Source organism: Mustela putorius, unplaced genomic scaffold (assembly GCF_011764305.1).
Source record: "Mustela putorius furo isolate JIRA1106 unplaced genomic scaffold, ASM1176430v1.1 tig00003836_pilon_pilon_pilon, whole genome shotgun sequence".
Taxonomy (NCBI): Eukaryota; Metazoa; Chordata; class Mammalia; order Carnivora; family Mustelidae; genus Mustela; species Mustela putorius.
Genome location: NW_025421989.1, coordinates 12,711,267 through 12,731,872, shown reverse-complemented (window position 1 = coordinate 12,731,872; position 20,606 = coordinate 12,711,267). Strand labels below are relative to the sequence as shown.

General features: G+C 42.7%; 1 protein-coding gene across 1 annotated transcript in view; it reads right to left on the bottom strand.

The window, feature by feature from the left end:
* The window catches only part of TXLNG (taxilin gamma), a 57,846-nt gene extending 38,635 nt beyond the window's left edge, over positions 1-19,211 (bottom strand). The window contains exon 1 of the mRNA XM_004758904.3: positions 19,049-19,211. Within this exon, the coding sequence (XP_004758961.1) occupies positions 19,049-19,153 (105 nt within the window). The 5' untranslated portion in view covers positions 19,154-19,211. The remainder of the gene's footprint in view (positions 1-19,048) is intronic.
* Between the last annotated feature and the right edge of the window lie 1,395 nt (positions 19,212-20,606).

Here is a 20,606-nt window from a genome sequence, read left to right as displayed (position 1 = left end):
GACTAATTTGGGGGTAGGGCTCTCTATAAATAATTTAAGTCATTTTTTTTTTAAGGTATCGAAGTTGTTATGGTTTTACTTTTTTGGCCCAACTTGGGCTTGAACTCATGACCCTGAGATCAAGACTCGAGGAGAAATCAAGAGTCAGATGCTTAACTGACTGAGCCACCCAGGCACCCCTACTTTTTTGTGTCTTAGAATAAACTGAATTATCTCTAAAAATCCCTTCAACCCTATGTTTCTAATAGCTTCCCTAAGAGTTGTCAACTACCAAACAGGAATGTAATGGCAAGAGTACATGCCTGACAGACCCAGTGGGGGCCAGAGAAGTAAGAACCACCGAAGGAAATACTGAAAGATACCAAAAATACTCTGTATCTCTCAAGACATCAGCTATCAGCCTTAGTTGATTTTTTAAAAATATGAACCTCTCTCCTAAACATATCCAGTATTTTGAGAAGCTTTTACATTTCCAAATATAAATTTTACAAACTTATAACATTTACATTTTCATGTGCTTTTTAATTTTTTTAAACAGGTGGATGGAGATGGTGGGGATTTCATGTACTTGGTGGGGGTTTCATATACTTTTTAAATCAGAAAAGTGACTCTGGCTGTATATAAATCATTTAAAATAGTTTATATACTAAAGCTATTTTAGTCTTTCAAAGAATTATTCTGGATAGCAAACTTTTCCACACAGTTAACACTACATCAATCATTCATCTCAAAATTCTGTTTTAAACATTTTGGACCAAAGCCTTTAAAATATATATTATATAACCTGATGCCTCCTTAAATAGTAGTCTGTTTCACTGTGTTAGAACAAAGGAATGAAATGAAATGAAAGGATTTTAATTTTTAACAGATAAAATGACATATTACTGTGCACTAGAATATAATTAGATTCTAGGGTCCATCTCTACAATATGCCTGTACTCTTTTCTGGGGGGTGAGGAGGGACAGAAGGAGAGGGAGAGAATCTTAAGCAGCCTCCACGCTGATCTCACGATCCTGAGATCATGACCCGAGCTGAAGCCAAGAGTTGGATGCTTAACCCACTGCACCACCCAGGTGCACCCCCCATATTCTTTACGATAATAAACTCTTAATGTCTCAAAATATGAACTCCCACAGATGAAACATTATTTTTATTTCAAGCATGAAATACTTGTCAGAGGCTTCCTAATTATATAGCACTGTCTTCCAAAACAGACCATGCAGACCCATATATGGGACTATATTAAAAATGATGTCATGTCGGGGTGCCTGGGTGGCTCAGTGGGTTAAGCCTCTGCCTTCGGCTCAGGTCATGATCTCAGGGTCCTGGGATCGAGCCCCATGTCGGGTTCTCTGCTCAGCGGGGAGCCTGCTTCCCCCTCTCTCGCTGCCTGCCGCTCTGCCTACTTGTGATCTGTCAAATAGATAAATAAAATCTTTTTTAAAAATGATGTCCTTTCAAATTGGTAAAGGAGATAAATGATTTCAGGTATCTCCCAAACCATATGGGAGGAAAAGAGTGATACCCTGTAGCATCCCTCCAGATATACCAGGACTAAAAAACAGAAAATGAAAACCACAAAGAACTAGAAGTCCTAAGTAAAATTTTCTTCATAACCTTGGCATGGGAAAGAACTAAGTAAACCAAGAAGCACAGAAGATGTTTTTTTAAAGGACAGAAAGATCAATTTGGACCAACTTCAAAAGGCCGGATTTGTACGGGCCTCAAATGAGGCAGAGACCCATTTGCAAGGGTTTGTGAACAAGCAGATCACAGTTACAGAACATGTTTAACCTCATTCATAATAACAGAAATACGCATGAAAACGTAAATCATCTTTAACCTACCAGATGTAAAAAGGTTGATTTAAAAAGAACAGAACAGGGGCACGACTGGTTGGCTCAGTGGGTTAAAGCCTCTGCCTTCAGCTCAGGTCATGATCCCAGAGTCCTGGGATCAAGCCCCACGTCGGGCTCTCTGCTCAGCGGGGAGCCTGCTTCCTCCTCTCTCTCTCTGCCTGCCTCTCTGCCTACTTGTGATCTCTGTCTGTCAAATAAATAAAATCTTAAAAAAATAAATAAATAAAAAGAACAGAACAAGCCTTACTGTGAGCAAACAAGTCCCTCAGTACAGTCCTGGGAGTGTAAACTGGCAGAGCAGTAGTAGTTTTGTAGGAGTATGTATCAATGTCTGAGTACACATTCACTTTTATCCAGCAAGTCCACCACTAGTTTATTCTGAAGATATTATCACTCAAGGGCAAAGGCTATTCACCAAACTACTGACCATTACCACACAAAACCACCTAAATATCTACACATAAGGAACCGCTGAAGTAAATAATGCTCACCCATACATGGTAAAACTGCAGCAATTCGAAAGAATAATGCAGATCCACGTCAATATGGACAGAGCTCCAAGGTATAATTAAATAGGGAAAAATACAAACATCTAGTGCAGGATGAATATCTCAGTATAAATTAAAAATGTATTCATAGGGGAGCCTGGGTGGCTCAGCAGTTAAGCGTCTGCCTTCGGCTCGGGTCACGACCCTGGGGTTCTGGATGGAGTCCCTACACCCCCCCACCGATTGGGATCCTTGCTCAGTGAGGAGCCTGCTTCTCCCTCTCTCTCTTCTTGCACTTTCTCTTTCTCTGTGTCAAATAAATAATATCTTTTTCAAAAAATGTATCCATATTTAAGGCAGTATATTAGAAAATATTTTTCTGAGAATACCCTCAAAATTGTTCACCATAACAGATGGGCCTAGAAGCTGGTAATGAACAGAGACTTACTTTTCATTTTATACTTTTTTGGTTCTATTTTATTTTATTATGTGAATGTATTACTTTCATTTAAAACAAACAAACAAACAAACAAACAAAAATTTTGGGGGTGCCTGAGTGGCTCAGCCGTTGGGCTTCTGTCTGCCTTTGGCTCAGGTCGTGATCCCAGGGTCCTGAGATTGAGTCCCACATCGGGCTCCCTGCTCAGTGGGAAGCCTGCTTCTCCCTCTCCCACTCCCCCCCACTCTCCCTGCTTGTCTTCCATCTTTCTCTCTGTCAAATAAATAATTTTTTTAAAAAACAAAACAAAGGGGCGCCTGGGTGGCTCAGTGGGTTAAGCCGCTGCCTTCGGCTCAGGTCATGATCTCAGCGTCCTGGGATCGAGTCCCGCATCGGGCTCTCTGCTCAGCAGGGAGCCTGCTTCCCTTCCTCTCTCTCTACCTGCCTCTCCGTCTACTTGTGATTTCTCTCTGTCAAATAAATAAATAAAATCTTTAAAAAACAAAACAAAACAAAACAAAAAAACCTTTGAAGTTGATTGATTTATTCTTTAGTTAATTTGGGAGTGATATCACAGTATATGGTGATCCTTCTGCCCTTCCCCACACTCAAATGTTCTCTTTCCCTCTCTCTCTAAATAATTCTTTAAAAAATAAAATAAATGCTCTCAACAAAGTGGAGGCAGAAAGAACATACCTCAGCATAATAAAGGCCATACATGACAAGCCCACAGCAAACAACATACTGAACAATGAAAAGCTGGAAGCTTCTCCTCTAACAGGAACAAAACAAGAATGACCACCATCACCACGTTTGCTCAACACAGTATTGCAAATCCTAGCCACAGCAGTAGGCAAGATAAAGAAAATAAAAGGCATCCAATTAAGGAACAGGCACCCAAAATTGTCAGTATTTGCAGATGATATAATTCTATACAGAGAAAACCCTAAAGAGGGGTGCCTGGGTGGTTCAGTGGATTAAGCCTCTGCCTTTGGCTCATGTCAGGATCCCAGGGTCCTGGGATCCAGCCCTGCATCCAGCTCCCTGCTCAGTGGAAAGCCTGCTTCTCCCTCTCCATCTGCCCCTCTGCACAGCTCGTGCATACACATGCTCTTCCTCAAAGAAATAAAATCTAAAAAAATAATAATAATTATTATTATTATTTCTCCCTATCCATCTGCCCCTACCCCCTGCATGAGCATGTGTACTCGCTCTCAAATAAATCAATCTTTTTTTTAAAAAATGGGTAGCTAGCTCAGTCGGTTAAACGTCTGCCTTTGGTTCAGGTCATGATCCTGGGTCCTGGAATCCAGTCCTGCATTAGGCACCTTGCTCAGCGGGGAGCCTGCTTCTCCCTCTGCCTCTGCCTGCCACTCTCCCTGCTTGTGCTCTCTGACAAAATCTTAAAAAAAAAAAAAAAATGGGCAGAAGATCTAAATACACATTTTTCCAAAGACATACAGATGGCCACAGGTATATAAAAAGATGCTCAATGTCACTCATCATTAGGGGAATGCAAATTAAAACCACAATGAGGTATCAGCTCATACCTCTCAGAATGATTATTAGCAAAAAGACAACGGGACACCTAGGTGGCTCAGTAGGTTAAGAGTCTGCCTTCGGCTCAGGTCATGCTCTTGGGGTCCTGGGATTGAGCTCCAAATTGGGCTCCCTGCTCAGAGGGGAGTCTGTTTGTCCCTCTCTCTCTACTCGTGCTTACTCTAATAAATAAAATCTTAAGAACAACAACAACAAGAATTAACAAGTGGGGGCGCCTAGGTGGCCCAGTCATTAATTATCTGCCTGCAGCTCAGGTCACCATCCCAGGGTTCTGGGATTGAGCCCCACATCAGGCTCCCTGCTCAGCAGGAAGCCTGTTTCTCCCTCTCCCACTTACCCTGCTTATATTCCTTCTCTCGCTCTGTGTCAAATAAATAAATAAAATCTTAAAAAAAAAAAAAAGAAGGGGGCGCCTGGGTGGCTCAGTGGGTTAAGCCGCTGCCTTTGGCTCAGGTCATGATCTCAGGGTCTTGGGATCGAGTCCCGCATCGGGCTCTCTGCTCAGCGGGGAACCTGCTTCCCTCTCTCTCTCTCTCTCTCTCTCTGCCTGCCTCTCTGTCTACTGTGATCTCTCTCTGTCAAATAAATAAATAAAATCTTTAAAAAAAAAAAAAGAAAAGAAAAGAAAGGAAGAAGTGTTGGAAAGGTTACAGGAAAAAAGGGAACCCTTGTGTACAGGAGGAATGTAAACTGGTGTAGCTTCTATGAATACCAGTATGGAAGCTCCTCAGAAAGTTAAAAACATGATCCAGTATTTCAATTCTGGGTATTTATCTGAAGAAAGGAAAATATAAATTTGAAAAGATAAATGCATCCCTGTGTTCACTGCAGCATTACTTACAGTAGCCAAGATATGGAAACAATCTAAGTATCCATCAATGGATGAATGGATAAGGAAGATGTGGTATATATACACTATGGAGTATTACTCAGCCATAAAAAAGAAAAAAATCTTGCCATTTGCAACAACAGGGATGGACCTAGAGGTATTATGCTAAGCAAAACAAGTCAGACAGAGATAGACAAATATCACAGGATTTTAATTCTATGTGGAATCTAAAAAACAAAACTCACAGATGCAGGGAATAGATGGTTATTAGAAAGGAAGGGGGTTGGAGTGCGCTAAAGGAGGTCAATCATATGGTGATGAATGGCAAATAGACTTATTGTAGCAATCACTTTGTAGTGTATACAAATGCTGAATTATTATAATGTACATCTGAAACTAATATAATGTGATATTTCCAATTTTACCTCAATTAAAATAAACTGAGAAAAAAAACAGCCTTGTGTTTGAGATACATGGGATTTACAAAAGAGGGTTAACAGTATACCTAAGACTAAGTTCTGAGTAAAGGGAGGAAGGAAAACACAGAACATCTACTAATTGCTATGTGCTAGACTTTTAAAATACATTATGTAGGTTAGCCTTAAAATTCTAAGACAGTGAGAATGTACTCCATTATACAGATAAACTAAGGAAGAAAGTAGGAAGAAAGAGGGAAAAAGTCCATTATTTGAGACCTACACTTATTGAGCTTGGTATGGAGATATGCTTCTATGGGGGATGTCCTAAAGAATCACATTTGAAGGTAAGAATCATGACATGGGGTTCCTGGATGGCTCAGCCAGCTGTGTCTGCTTTAGGCTCAGGTCATGATCCCAGGGACCTGGGATGTAGCCCCACACTGGGCTTTCTGCTCAGCGGGGAGCCTGCTTCTCCCTTTCTGTATGCCTGCCACTTGTGATCTCTCTCAAATAAATAAATAAAATCTTTAAAAAAAAAAAAAGTTCTTTCAAACCTTTAGCAAATACAACCTAACTTTATACTGGCCATTAGGAATTAAATGTAAAAATATTCTGGTTGCTAGGATTACTGAATTGCTCCATTAGCAAGATAAAGCAGTTGAGTCAGTAATAATTAGGATTCCACATTCCTAGAACAAGGTTTAGGAACAGGGCCAGGAAAAATAAGCCTATTCTCTTCTAAGAGAACGGTCTTGGGAAACATGAAACAAGGAAAAGCAGAGCCCACTTCTGAGACAACTCAGGGACAGTGGTTCTCAAAGTATGGTCCCTGTGGACCCTTCCAGGTAGTCTGCAAACTCAAACATTATTTTCATAATACAGAGATACTGTTTTCTGGTGTTAACATTTGCACTAATGGTACAAAAGCAGTAAAGAGTAACAGCACTGGGGCGCCTGGGTGGCTCAGTGGGTTAAAGCCTCTGCCTTCAGCTCAGGTCATGATCTCGGAGTCCTGGGATCCAGCCCCTCCATCAGGCTCTCTGCTCAGCGGGGAGCCTGTTTCCCCCACTCTCTCTGCCTGCCTCTCTGCCTGCTTGTGATCTCTGGCTGTCAAATAAATAAAATCTTAAAAAAAAAAAAAAAAAGTAACAGTACTGACTCCTAAGAACAGTGTCAAGGCGGGACACCAAACTCTAAATCATGGTTTTCTTCACCACCATGTACTCTAACAGAGGAGGAGGGAGCATTTTTACTTAAAAATGCCCTTGAGGAAGCAATAAAAGTACAAATTTTTATTAAATCTCAACCAATGAGTACACATCTTTTTAAAGACTTTTTTTTTTAATTTGACAGAGATCACAAGTAGGCAGAGAGGCAGGCAAAGAGAGAGGGGAAGCAGGCTCCCCACTGAACGGCTCGATCCTAGAACCCTGGGATCATGACCTCAGATGAAGGCAGAGGCTTAACCCACTGAGCCACCCAGGCGCCCCCACATCTTTTTAACTGTGTGAAGACAAAGAAAGTACACATAAAGCAGTTCTGCTGCAAACAGAAGTGAGATGGGACCCTAAAGAAAACCACTAATGCAGTCATTTGAACTACAAGTCCCACTAGTAGCTTTTTTTTTTCATGGATCACCTTTTTTTTCTTTTTTTTTAAGATAAACTGTGCTGGGGCACCTGGGTGGCTCAGTCGTTAAGCAGCTGCCTTTGGCTCAGGTCATGATCCCAGGGTCCTGGGTTTGAGCCACGCATCAGGCTCCCTGCTCAGAGGGAAGCCTGCTTCTCCTTCTCCTATTCCCTCTGCTTGTGTTCCCTCTCTCACTGTGTTTCTCTCTATCAAATAAATAAAATCTTAAAAAAAAAAAAAAGATAAACCATGCTTATTTATTCAGACTTGGGTATTTGGCAAACATATTCTCCAAAATAAATAAAGTGAGCTTGTTACTTCAAGGCAGACAACAGATAGTATTTGTTGTCAATGACAAAATTTGAGTTTTTAAGCAAAATCTAGAATTTTTTAAAAACTATCTGCTACCATGAGTTTGGCAGCTTCCCAATACCTAAGACTTTTCTGTACAACACAGAACTACAGTGAATAATAATATAATAACACTGTATGGTAATATATGGAGACTATACTTCCAGTAGTGAGTAATGTAAAGAATTGTTAAATCACTATGCTATACACCTGAACTAATAACACTGCTTAAAAAAACCCACAAAACCTCTCCTGATGACATCAATGATGATACTACCATTATTTTGTATTATATAACAAAATGTGTCAACATTTGGAAGATCGACACAATCTGGTACACCAATACTTTTCAGATGACTAACATGATAATTACAACATGATGGGAAAAGAACATGCATTCAAAGTGCAGAACAGACCATTAGATTTTAATATAACAGCACTAAAAGTTTAGTAGAGTTTCAGAATCCACATTGGCAACTAACCTTCAAGAACTACTACTACTTGCCAGGGCACCTGGGTGGCTCAGTGGGTTAAAGCCTCTGCCTTCAGCTCAGGTCATGATCCCAGGGTCCTGGGATTGAGTCCCGCATAGGCTCTCTGCTCAGCAGGGAGCCTGCTTCCTCCTCTCTCTCTGCCTGCCTTTCTGCCTACTTGTGATCTCAGTCAAATAAATAAATAAATCTTTGAAAAAAAAAAGAACTACTACTTGCCAAGTTTTGGTGTAATACCACAGAATTTCCCTAACTGTCTAAAAAAGCTATTACAACACTCCTTCCTGGGGCACCTGGGTGGCTCAGTGGGTTAAGCTGCTGCCTTCGGCTCAGGTCATGATCTCGGGGTCCTGGGATCGAGTCCCGCATCGGGCTCTCTGCTCAGCAGGGAGCCTGCTTCCCTCTCTCTCTGCCTGCCTCTCCATCTACTTGTGATTTCTCTCTATCAAATAAATACATAAGATCTTAAAAAAAAAAAACAAAAAACCCAAAACACTCCTTCCTGCTCCAACTACATACATGTGTAAGGCCAAACTGTCTCCATATACTTTAACTGCAACAGCATATTGCCACCGACTGAATCCAGAAGCAGATTGAGAATTCAGCTGTCTATTAAGCCATTCATTAAAGAAACCTGCAGAAATATAAAACAATGCCACTCTCCTCACTAAAAAAAAAAAAAAAAAAAACAAGACATCTTGATTTTTTAATTCCCTTCATCTATTTCACCCATTCCCCCACCCACCTAGCAACCACCAGTTTGTCCTCTGTATTTAGGAGTCTGTTATTGTGGATAATCAGTATTTAATTTTCAAAAACCATTATGCTGATTATGTGGCAGGCAGCTTCTGACATGGCCCTCAGTGATCTCAGTGATCCTCCTGGTATTCACAGCCTTGTATAATTCCCTCCCCTTGAATGCAGGCTAGACCTACTAACTGATTTTTTTTTAAGATTTTATTCATTTATTTGACAGAGATCACAAGTAGGCAGAGAGACAGGCAGAGAGAGGTGGAAGCAGGCTCCCTGCTGAGCAGAAAGCCTGATGCAGGCTGGATCCCAGGACCCTGGGATCATGACCTGAGCTGAAGGCAGAGGCTTTAACCCACTGAGCCACCCAGGCGCCCCTAGTGACTGATTTCTAATGAAGAGAGAATCTGGCAAAAGTGAGGGGCTGTCACTTCTATGGCTACGTGATAAAAGACTGCAACTTCTTTCTCTCTTCTGCTGACAGTCTTGCTCGTTCTAATGAAGCCAGCAGCCATGTTGTGAGATGCCTATGGAAAGGCCCATGCAACAAGGAACCAAAGGAACCCTGGGGCCAACAGCTCATAAGGAACTGAATCCCGCCAATAACACATGAGTGAGCTAGGGAGTGGATCCACCTCCATCAAGCCTTCAGATGACTGCAGTCCATGAGACCCTGAAGGAGAGAACTAAGCCACACCCAGATTCCTGACCGATAGAAAGAGATCATAAACGTTTCAAGCACCGAGTCTTGGGGTGGTTGTTACACAGCATTGGATAATTAGTACAATATGAGTTCATTTAAAATGAATAATAATTTAAAACTTGTTTTAATTTCTAATATGGGAAATATTAGATATAACCCATAAAAACAAAAGGATACTTAAAAATTATGCAAAAAGATTCTGAAACCAAAAAGTTTGAGAACTGCTGTCCTGGTTGTGGCAGAACAGGAATAGAGAAACTAAAAGGCCAACACACTCAAACCACGGTCTGAAAGGGGTCCTCATCTCGGCACCTTTACCCAAGCAGATCCATCTCTAGGGAATACGGTCCTGGGTCCAAGTACAAAGACAGGGAGCAAGGAGTGCCATTTCCTCTGGTTCATTCGGAAGCCTCTCCAACAGTACTTGATATACTTCCTCATTTAATCCTCAGAACTATCTTATAGGCAAGTATGATGAACAAACAGGCTCATGGATATAATGTAAAGTAGTGTGTCCTCGGTCCTGAACCTAAGGGCTTGGAAAGCAGAGACTGAATTCTTAGCTTTTTCTCTATCATTCCAGAGAATACGTTCTTCCAAGGTTATGTTAAAAATAAATGCGGTGATGGTCACAAAACTCTGAATACACTAAAAAACCACTGAACTGTACACTTTAAGTGGGTGAATTGTATGGTATGTGAATTATACCTCAATAAAGCTGTTAACCAAAAAAATAAATAAATAAATACATGAGTAAAACCAGAGCAATGACAGAGTTCTGAGGAGGGATATAAACTGGAGGCAGTAAGTTCCAGGAGTTGTCCCAACTCCTAACGTTTGGCAGCAAAAGGCTGCCAATGATCTGTCTCAATATGTTATGAGCATGGGGAGCACACAGAGGCATTAATAGGTAAATGAGAAAAAAGAGGGAAACCAGTGCTGAAGTTAGGATGAGGGAACCAGATCTCCCCTCCTGGTGAAGAAGCCAAGAAATGAGCAAAGAGGTCCAGAAATGGTCTAGGTGGGACCCAGCTTTTTTAGCCTTATGATCTCTCTTATAGTAGTGTTACTACACCTATTACTAACATCTGTGGTGGGTACTAACCTCTGTATCAGACTATGCACATCATTTGCCTTTTAAAGCAAGGATGATGGCATTGATTTCACAATTTCTAGGACTATTTATTTTATAAAAATAAAGGATGCCAGACTCTATGATTTGCAAAATCATTTCTAGCTCTAAAACTGTAATTCAATGATAATCTGCAAACTGAAAGATATCTGCATTAGCCTAAACAGCTATCAAGGCAGCAAAAGTATCAGGAAACCCCAAAATTGTAATGCCCAAAGCTACTGAAATATGCTTGGGCCTGACCTATTTTGCAGAAGGGCAGGGGCTGGGTCACACAATTAGTTAGTATCTTCAAGCTACAGACTCCTAAGATGTTAAATGGTCTACTTTTATGGGTTACCGAAATGGAACACCTGTCCCAACTTTATGAAGCCATACTTCATCAGCTCCATGTGGACCAACCATGATGAACCTCTGAATATCAAGCTTTCTCTTCTTTCTTGTCCTGCTTACCCACAACACTTCAGTTCTTTGTTAACACTCTGTTGTGTGGATTTTAAGACAGGTTTTTAGGGATGCCTGGGTGGCTCAGTGGGTTAAGCCTCTGCCTTTGGCTCAGCTCATGATCCCAGGGATTGAGCCCTGCATAGGGCTCTCTGCTCAGCGGGGAGCCTGCTTTCCCCTCTCTCTCTGCCTGCCTCTCTGCCTTCTTGTGATCTCTCTGTCAAATAAATAAAATCTTAAAAAAAAAAAAAAAGACAGGTTTTTACAAAAAGGTCGCTCTAAACCCATTATCTTTCAAGTTATCCAGATTACACTCATACAATTGGAGGTGTTTTTGCAGAGTTTTAAAGCACAGCATACTTCCTAAATCATTTATCTAAAGGTTGACCCAAGGAGCCCAAAAAGTCTGACCTTCAAACATACCACTTACTGCCTCCTGTGCAGCCATGAGGGAAATCAACCTCTCAGTTTCCTTATCTGTAAACTAGGGATGTACATTATCTACCTTCTAGAGTTGTAAGATTAGATATAATCAATATAAACTGCACCATGCAGAACTGTTATAATATCTGAACAAGGATGCATTTGCAAATTATACAAAATGCCTATATTCTCACTTTTAATATCACCCACGTGCCCATTCATACAATACTAGGTGAAATGTGCTTCTAAGCTACTGGCACATCTTCCTTACCAAACCATTCTACGTTGACCTTTCTGAAAGTAGGGAAAGAAAAAAGGGAGAAGTGCTGGTTTAGCAGTACTACTTATGACTGACTGCAGAGTGGGAAGTTGGGGAGAACGGCGGTCGTTCTGGGGGACATTTTAGAAATGTAACACAGAATGCAAATCAAAACCCTGAGCAATAAATGCTAAGGAAATTATTTTGATAGCACAGAACGACAACACTGGTTATTTTATGTATCTTTTCCATCAAGTAATAAAATTTAAGTAGTTACAGTTACCAAGAGAGTTTCAACTAGGAAATGAATTGAATCATAAAAATACACTCTCAAGGTTCAAATCCTTAAAGGGTCACCTCCCCTATTTTTATTTTCTTCTGGAAATGCTCCACTTGGGAGAAATTTAAACATAGCTAATTCTAAGTGTTAATGAATACTACATTAAATTTGTACATTATTTTATACACTTAAAATACTGTCACATCTGGTATAGTAACTAACAGTTACTGATAATCAGTTCAGAACCAAACAAAAAGAAATTGAAGGAGGAGAAAGGGGGTGAGTAGGGGAGGAAAAGGCAAAGGAATTTCGTTGTGATATTAGATTAAAATTTGCTAGGTAAGCAGAAACTGTCCATGTAATAGGGTGTACCAGTTGCACAATTATATATCAACTCTAGGCCAACTTCATCAACCCAGAGCTATGTTATTTAAAGCAAGTTTTCTGTTGTTTGACTGAGCCTCAGATGTCGTGTCACCCACTCTGAAAAGGTAAGTAGATATTAGAATGGAAGCACATTTTAAGTGCCTAGTGCACTGTAGGTAACAGTGAGGAATCAGATTTCTTTCCTTTGAAACGCAGCTCTCTGTAAAGTGTACAATCTGAACAGCATATCTACTTAAAGATCTATTATAGTGAATCCTTCTGTATACAAGCAAATCACACACACCCTGTTTTATAGATTTAACATACACATTCCTACATTAAACTTCTCTAGTCAATTGGGATGGACCTAGAAGGCATTACGGTAAGAGAAGTCAGAGAAAAACCAATACCATGACTTCATTTGTATGTGGAATCTTAAAAAAACAAAACAAATAAACAAACAGAAAGAACAAACACACCCATAAATACATAATACCATAAATACATAATACCACACATACATAATACCACACATACAGAGCACTGATGGTTGTCAAAGGAGAGGGTGGTAAGAGGATGGGCAAAATGGGTTAAGGGAAGTGACAGGTACAAGCTTCCAGTTATAGAATGAATAGGTCACAGGAATAAAAGGTACAGCACAGGGAATATAGTCAAAGGTATTGTAATAGCACTATATGGTGACAGATGGTAACTACACTTGCGGTAAATGTATAATCTACCATAATGTGTAGACCTGTTGAATCACTATGTTGTGTACCTGAAACTAATGCAACCTTATGTGTCAACTATACTTCAATTAAAAAAGAACAAACTTCTTGGGGTACCTAGGTGGCTCAATCAGTTAAGCATCCAGCTCGGTATCAGCTCAGGTCTTGATCTGAGGGTCGTGAGCTCGAGTCCCACACTGGGCTCCACGCTGAACATGGAGTCTACTTAAAAACAACAAAACACAAACAAACAACAACAAAAAAAAAAAAAACCCACTTCTCTAGTCAAAAACAATATAAATGACACATATAACATACAAACCACCTTCCAGTAAAATGGTATATGAATGTGGCATATTATAATTCAAAAACAGGGACTTACTAAAGGATGTGCTAGATCTGGTCTACTCTCTTACTGCTTTGCCTCTTTGGTTCTCCTTGAAAATGAAACTGACCGAAGTTTGAAAATAGACAACAATGTTGTAAAGAAAAGGTCACTTAGATCATTATTTAATCTCTGTGCCAGAAGAGTGGAAGTTCAAATCCACAGATGGGGAGAAAAACAAGATAATGAAATGGTTTCTTCCTACCCCATACTCTTGCCACACTGACTGAACTTCTCATTTTAGCTATCCTAGACAGATTCTGGGAAGAGAGAAAACTCCAAAGCTTGGTAAGTAGATTTACCAAATTAACAGTATCCTAAAAGCAACAGAAATGGATCTTTCCTATAGTCTCCCTACCAGATCAAGGAAAATTCTACATGCCTGGCAGTGTACTGAGTGCTTCTCATCAACTCCTATTCTTTTTTTTGTTTGTTTTTAAGATTTTATTTATTTATTTGACAAAGAGAGATCACAAGTAGGCAGAGAGGCAGGCAGAGAGGAAGGGAAGGAGGCTCCCTGCTGAGCAGAGAGCCCGATGCGGGGCTCCATCCCAGGACCCTGGGACCATGACCTGAGCCGAAGGCAGAGGCTTAACCCACTGAGCCACCCAGGTGCCCCAACTCCTATTCTTTAAAACAATCCTGTGTGGTAGGTGCTAGCATCATAGCCACTTTACAGATGATGCAACTGAGGTTCAGAAAGATTGAGAAACTCACCCAAGGTTGCACAGCTAATAAAGCAAGTGGCAGAGAGCCAAGAGTCTTGACTCCAAAATCCATACTATTCACCCACTAGTACACTACTTATTACCATAGTCTAGATGACAGGGTATTGGTTTTTAGACTTGGCTTCACCCCTTGGGCAAATCACTTGACCTTGCTGAGCAGTTTGTCATCTGTAAATGAGGGCAATGACAGTTCCTCCAGCCTTCTCCACAGCATCCAGTGATGCTTAAGAGTTAACAAAAGTGCAAATAGCACTGTAAAAATGATAGGTCTCTATGTAGATACAAGATTTTGTTAACTTGAGCCTTGGTTACATACCTTTATCCTTCCAAATGGTTTACGGACCTAAAAATATTTTTTAAAGATTTTATTTATTTGAGAGAGAGAGAGACAGAGACAGCAACAGAGACAGCAAAAGAGAGCACAAGCAGGAAGAGTAGGAGAGGGAGAAGCAGTCTCCCCGCTGAGCAGGGAGTCTGATATAGGACTTGATCCCAAGACCCTGAGATCATCACCCGAGCTAAAGGCAGGCACCCAACTGACTGAGCCACCCAGGTGCCCCTTTATAAATAAGTTTAACAGCAATTCAATCATTTTTAACATTTCCCATCAAAAATCTAATATTAAGGGACACCTGGATGGCTCAGTCAGTTAGGTTCTGCCTTTGGCTCAGGTCGAGATCTCAGGGTCCTGGGATGGAGCCCCGCATCAGGCTGCTTGCTCAGTGGGAAGCCTGCTTCTCCCTCTCCCTGCTGCTCGTCCTGCTTGTGCTCTGTCAAATAAATAAATAAATAAATAATTTTAAAACTCTAGTATTAAAAACCAAATCAAACCTACCTTAGACTTTCTGGAAAAGACAAAACTACACAGATAGTAAAAACATCAGTGGCTATCAAGGAGGGATAAATAGGGGATTTTCAGGGCAGTGAAAACTATTCTGTAGGATACTGTAATGGTGGATGCAGGTCATTATACATTTGTCAAAACTCTTAAACCGGGGGTGCCTGAGTGGCTCAGTGGGTTAAGCTTCTGCCTTCAGCTAAGGTTATGATCTCAGGGTCCTGGGATCGAGACCCGCATTGAGCTGTCTGCTCAGCAGGGAGCCTGCTTCCCTTCCTCTCTCTGCCTGCCCCTCTGCCTACTTGTGATCTCTGTCCAAAAAAAAAAAAAAAAAAAAAAAAAAAAAAAAGCCCCAACCTCTTAAACTGTATAATACCAAGAATGAACCCCAACACAAATTATGGACTTTTGTTAATGGCAATGTATCAATATTAGCTACTCAATTCTAACAAATGCACCACACTAATGCAAGATGTAAATAACAGGGGAAACAATGTGTGAAGAATATATGGGAACTCTGTAATTGATATTCAATCTTTCTGTAAGCTAAAACTGCTCAAAAAAGTGTCCATTAATTTTTAATTAAATCTCCTAAAACAAATTCCACACAGAAATTTACACAGTAGAGGCGCCTGGGTGGCTCAGTGGGTTAAGCCGCTGCCTTCGGCTCAGGTCATGATGTCAGGGTCCTGGGATCCAGCCCCACATCAGACTCTCTGCTCAGCAGGGAGCCTGCTTCCCTTCCTCTCTGCCTGCCTCTCTGCCTACTTGTGATCTCTCTCTCTCTGTCAAATAAATAAAATCTTTAAAAAAAAAAATTTACACAGTAATGACCTTGGGTTTTGGGTTTTTTTTTTTTTTTTTGAAGAGTTTATTTATTTATTTGACAGACAGATATCACAAGCAGGCAGAGAGAGAGGAGGAAGCAGGCTCCCCGCTGAGCAGAGAGCCCGATTCGAGGCTCGATGCCAGGACCCCGGGATCATGACCTGAGCCGAAGGCAGAGGCCCAACCCACTGAGCCACCCAGGCGCCCTGGGGTTTTTTTTTTTAAGATTTTATTTATTTATTTGACAGAGAGTGGGCACAAGTAGGGGGAACAGAGGGAGAGCAAGAAGCAGTCTCCTTGCTGAGCAGAGAGCCTGATGTGGGGCTTGAATTCCAGGACCCTGGGACCATGACCTAAGCCTAAGTCAGACACTTACTGACTGAGCCACCCAGGCACCCCATGCCCTTGGTGTTCTAAAAAATGCCTCTAATACTTGACAATGTATATTCCATCTTTTTAGATGTTGTCCAACAGAATTTTACACAATGTTGTAAATATTTTGGATCTGCTCTGACACAGTAGCCACTAGCCATATTGGCTACTGAACACTTGAAATGTGGTTAGTATGAGGGAAGAATGGAATATTTACTTTTATGTAATTTCTTTTTTTTAAGATTTTATCTATTTATTTGAGAAAGAGCGAGAGAGCACGAGTGGGGTAAAGGGCAGCAGGGCTGAATGGGGAGCCTGATGTAGGTCTCCATCCCAGGACCCAAGCCAAAGGTAGATACTTAACTGACTGAGCCACCCAGGCACCCCTTACTTAATTTCAATTAAATATGCAGCTAGTAGCTATCATATCAGATAACACAGTTTTAGACAATTCAAGAGACCCTTAGAAATGTACTATAATATTAACTTCAGAAGCAAAGAGTTACCTCAAGAGACCATTCAAATGGGATGTAGTTATGAAATGATGCCACAATTAACTGAGCTGGCGAAGAATGACTAAGTGGATGGTTCAAACAACTAAGAGCCAATAAAGCCTGTCTCCAGTTGTTTTTCCCTTTAAGTCAGTGACTAAACAGTCACTCTTCTTTAATTCCCTCAGTATTTTCAAAACATTCCAATTAGTTAAACATCATTTCTGCTTCCTGAAAAAATACAGTACAAATCAAGTTAGAATTAGGAATATTCTTTCAAGCTGGTAACCCAGAGGAAATAAAAAAATTAGGAGTCATAAAGAAATAAGTTAGTTTCACAGACACAAGACAGTCACCCAATTTTTTTAAACGAAAATTCAAAAACTAATATTTAACCCAAGTATTTCAATTCCAGGTCATAGCCAATTGTAAATCAAAAGGAAGAAGATACCCAGAAAAACATGAGCAAAAGAAAAAAGGTATAGGATGAGACAGTATAGACAAACATGACTATTCATATCCAGCTGTTACCCAGAGTGCTGCCTCAAAGGGTCATTACCTCTTATCTCGGTCTTTTAAAATGCTAGTTGATTAAACCTCAGTTCCTAATTCAGACTTTCGGTCCTTATCCTAGTGGCATAAACGGGAACTTATATCCTCAATTGCAGTGGCTTTTTATCAGAGTCCTCCCCTGGGGGACCTATGAAATCCAACACTGAGATTGGCTCCCCACCCTCAGGGAATAAATGAAGTGTCCAAAGTGACAGTTTTGAAACCCTAGAGTACATTCAATCCACAGCTTTTTTTTCAGTCCTTCAAGTACTGGATCTTTATTTTAGAGTACAAAGAAAGAAAGAGAAAGAGAGGTAACTGAGAAGTAGTAATACCCTTATGCAGGGAGATATGAAAAAACCACCTTAGAAAGAGGCTCCTTAAAGCCAATTCTTGACACTTGGCTCCGATGTAAACCAAACCTTTGTTCTCCTTTTTCAAGCTCATAAATGTCATAAGAAAAATATTATTTCGTAATTTCACACAGGAGTGATTTTTGAGAGTATTCAAATGCATAATTAAGTAATATTAAATAGCTGAGTGATCAAGCAGGACGTCCAACAAGTTGAACGTTTCAATACGTTCCACTGTAAGGAAAAAGAGACGGGATTTCCACCTTTCCAGCGCCTTTCCCCACGGATTTCCATTCCTGGGTCCTGAAAGCCCTGTACCCCATTTGTTGTGCAATCTTTTTCGAACTCCACCCACTGACTCCAGAACAAGTGGAATTCTCCCATTCTGAAGGTCTCGATTTTCCTGTATCCAGGGAGACACTGAAAACTCCTTGACGTGAGTCAAGTAAGGCAAGGGGACCGGTCCAGTCTGTCTCCCAGATTAAGAGAGACCAAAGGCCAGGGTGGGGGAGGCGCTCAAGTTTCCGCTCACCCAAGAAAAAAGAAAGAAAAGAAAGGAGGGTAAATAAAGAAAGAGCAAGAAAGGGGAGAGAGGACTAAAGGGGAAAACCGGCTTTCACGCGATGCTGCCCCCAACCCTGTGGGACCCAGGTCCACCAGCATCGTCTTCCCATCACGGGTCCCGGTCCCACGTGTAACCAGGCCCGTAGTGCCCAGAGACGAGCCCTGTGACCCGGGAGCCGAGTGGCTCCTCCAGCCCCGTGGCGCTCGCCCGCCCGCGCAGTGGCGGGGAGCGCAGGGGGGCGGAGGAAGGGGGACGCAGTGCAACCCCAGCTCCCGCGCTGTTATCTTACTGCGCAACAGCCTCGCCCGCGCCGCCCGGGCGCACCCCGCAGCGCGCCCTGCGCACCTGCCGGGCAAGAGCAGGGCCAGCCCCTGACCCAGGCAGCCCTCCGATTGCGCCGGGAGCACGGAGAGCCCGCCGAGGGCGGGGGCTAGGAGAAGGAACACCTGGCGCCCGGGGTTCCCCGGCATCGGCCGCACGTGGCTGTCACACCTGGCGCGCCCCCGCCTCGCACCCCTTCCCCCTCACACCAGGCTGCGCCCCCTGCCATCTCCCACCTCTGTCGCGCGCCCCAAAACCCCAACCTTCGCTCCCTCCTATCCCATCCATCTCAGTCCCAAATCCCCCCCGACCCGCTCCCGCTGTCGTCACCCCCGGGAAGGAAGAAGGCCGGATGTTCGTCCCGTGGCTAAAGGTAACCGGAGAGAGTGAAGATGTGAACCCTGAAAAATCTAGCCCGGGCATTTCCCCGGCCGGACAACAACGCAGACGTCTCCCAGGCTGACCTTCTGCCGCGGGCTGCGTCGCCGTCCGCCCCGTCCGGCCTCAATAGCCTCTTCGGCGCCGCCGCCGCCTCTACCCCGCGCTGCCTCTTCTAGCCGCGTCGCCATGAGGTGACGGCAGCAGCCAAACAAGCGGCCCTACAAGGGGCAAGGAACCTTTCAGGGCCCCCGCGCCCCGCCCCTGAGCCCCCACGGCCAATCGCCGCATGAATGTCCTCCCACGTGACCGGAGGAGGTTGGCCCCCGAGGGGATGGAGCGGAATGGGGGTGGGGAGCATTGAAGTCTGGGCTGAGCTTCTGCTGGGCCGAAGGGCGAACACAGGCCGTGCGAGTCTGCGCAGACAGGGAAAAAGAATCTGAAGCGGACTACAAGTCCCAGCAGGCTTCGCGGCCACGGCTCGCAGGCCCTGCTCAGGATTGGAGCGTAAGGCGGTGTTCTGAACAGGGGAGAGAGTCCGCCGGCTTGCGCGTGCAGCTTACTGGGACTTGTAGTTTTCTGAAAGCGACGTACTGGTACCGGAAGGTACTCTTGATTATCCTGAGGGAAAAGTTTAGGAATTGTACCGGGTTTGGGAGGGAGCGGGAGTGGGTACATGTTGTTGTGTTTTTGTTTTTGTTGCTCCTCTTCGGAATTGAACCCAAATGATTAGGGATAAGGGGAAATCGTGACTTTCAAGGCGGGAGAGATGTAATGGCTTTCAGAATTTGAGGTTTCTGGCTGGGACACCTGCTCTGAGCCTTGGTCATCCACCAGAACTCTCAGCACCATTTACCTGTCCTGAACTCCTGCGAGGTGGGGGCTGCGTCCTTTTCACCTTGGCTGAACCACCGGGTCTTCTAGCACAGTTCTCCACTCTTAGTTGGCGCTTAATACATGTCGAATGTATCCTGTTTTCTCCGGTAGTAGTTTCGTTACTGAAATTTTTAAACAAATTACGTTAGCGGGGCGCCTGGGTGGCTCAGTCGTTAGGTGTCTGCCTTTGGCTCAGGTTGTGATCCCCGGGGTCCTGGACTCCAGCCCCACACGGCTCCCTGCTCGGCGGGAAGCCTGCTTCTCCCTCTCCCACTCCCTTTCCTTGTTCCCTTTCTCTCTCTCTCTCTGTCAAATAAAATCTTTAAAAACAACAACAAATCGGTTTGCTGAATCGGTTTTTGTTTTTGTTTTCTTGACGGGATTGGGGCAGGGGGTGCAGTTTTGCTCAGGAATATTCCATTTCCATCTGATAGAACTAGATCTCTAATGACTGAGCCTCTGAAAGTCACGGCCCCTCATGAAATTCTTTTTTTTTTTTTTTTTTTTAAAGAGTTTATTTATTTGACAGAGGGAGAGAAACCACAAGTAGGCAGAGAGGCAGGCAGAGAGAGAGAGTGGAGGAAGCAGGCTTCCTGCGGAACAGAGAGCCCGACATGGGGCTCCATCCCAGGACCCTGAGACCATGACCTGAGTTGAAAGCAGAGACTTTAACCCACTGAGCCACCCAGGCACCCCTACTATTTTTTATTAAAGTTAAATACAAGACAGTGGTAGCAGGTGCTAAAAATGTAATAATACACATGAGAG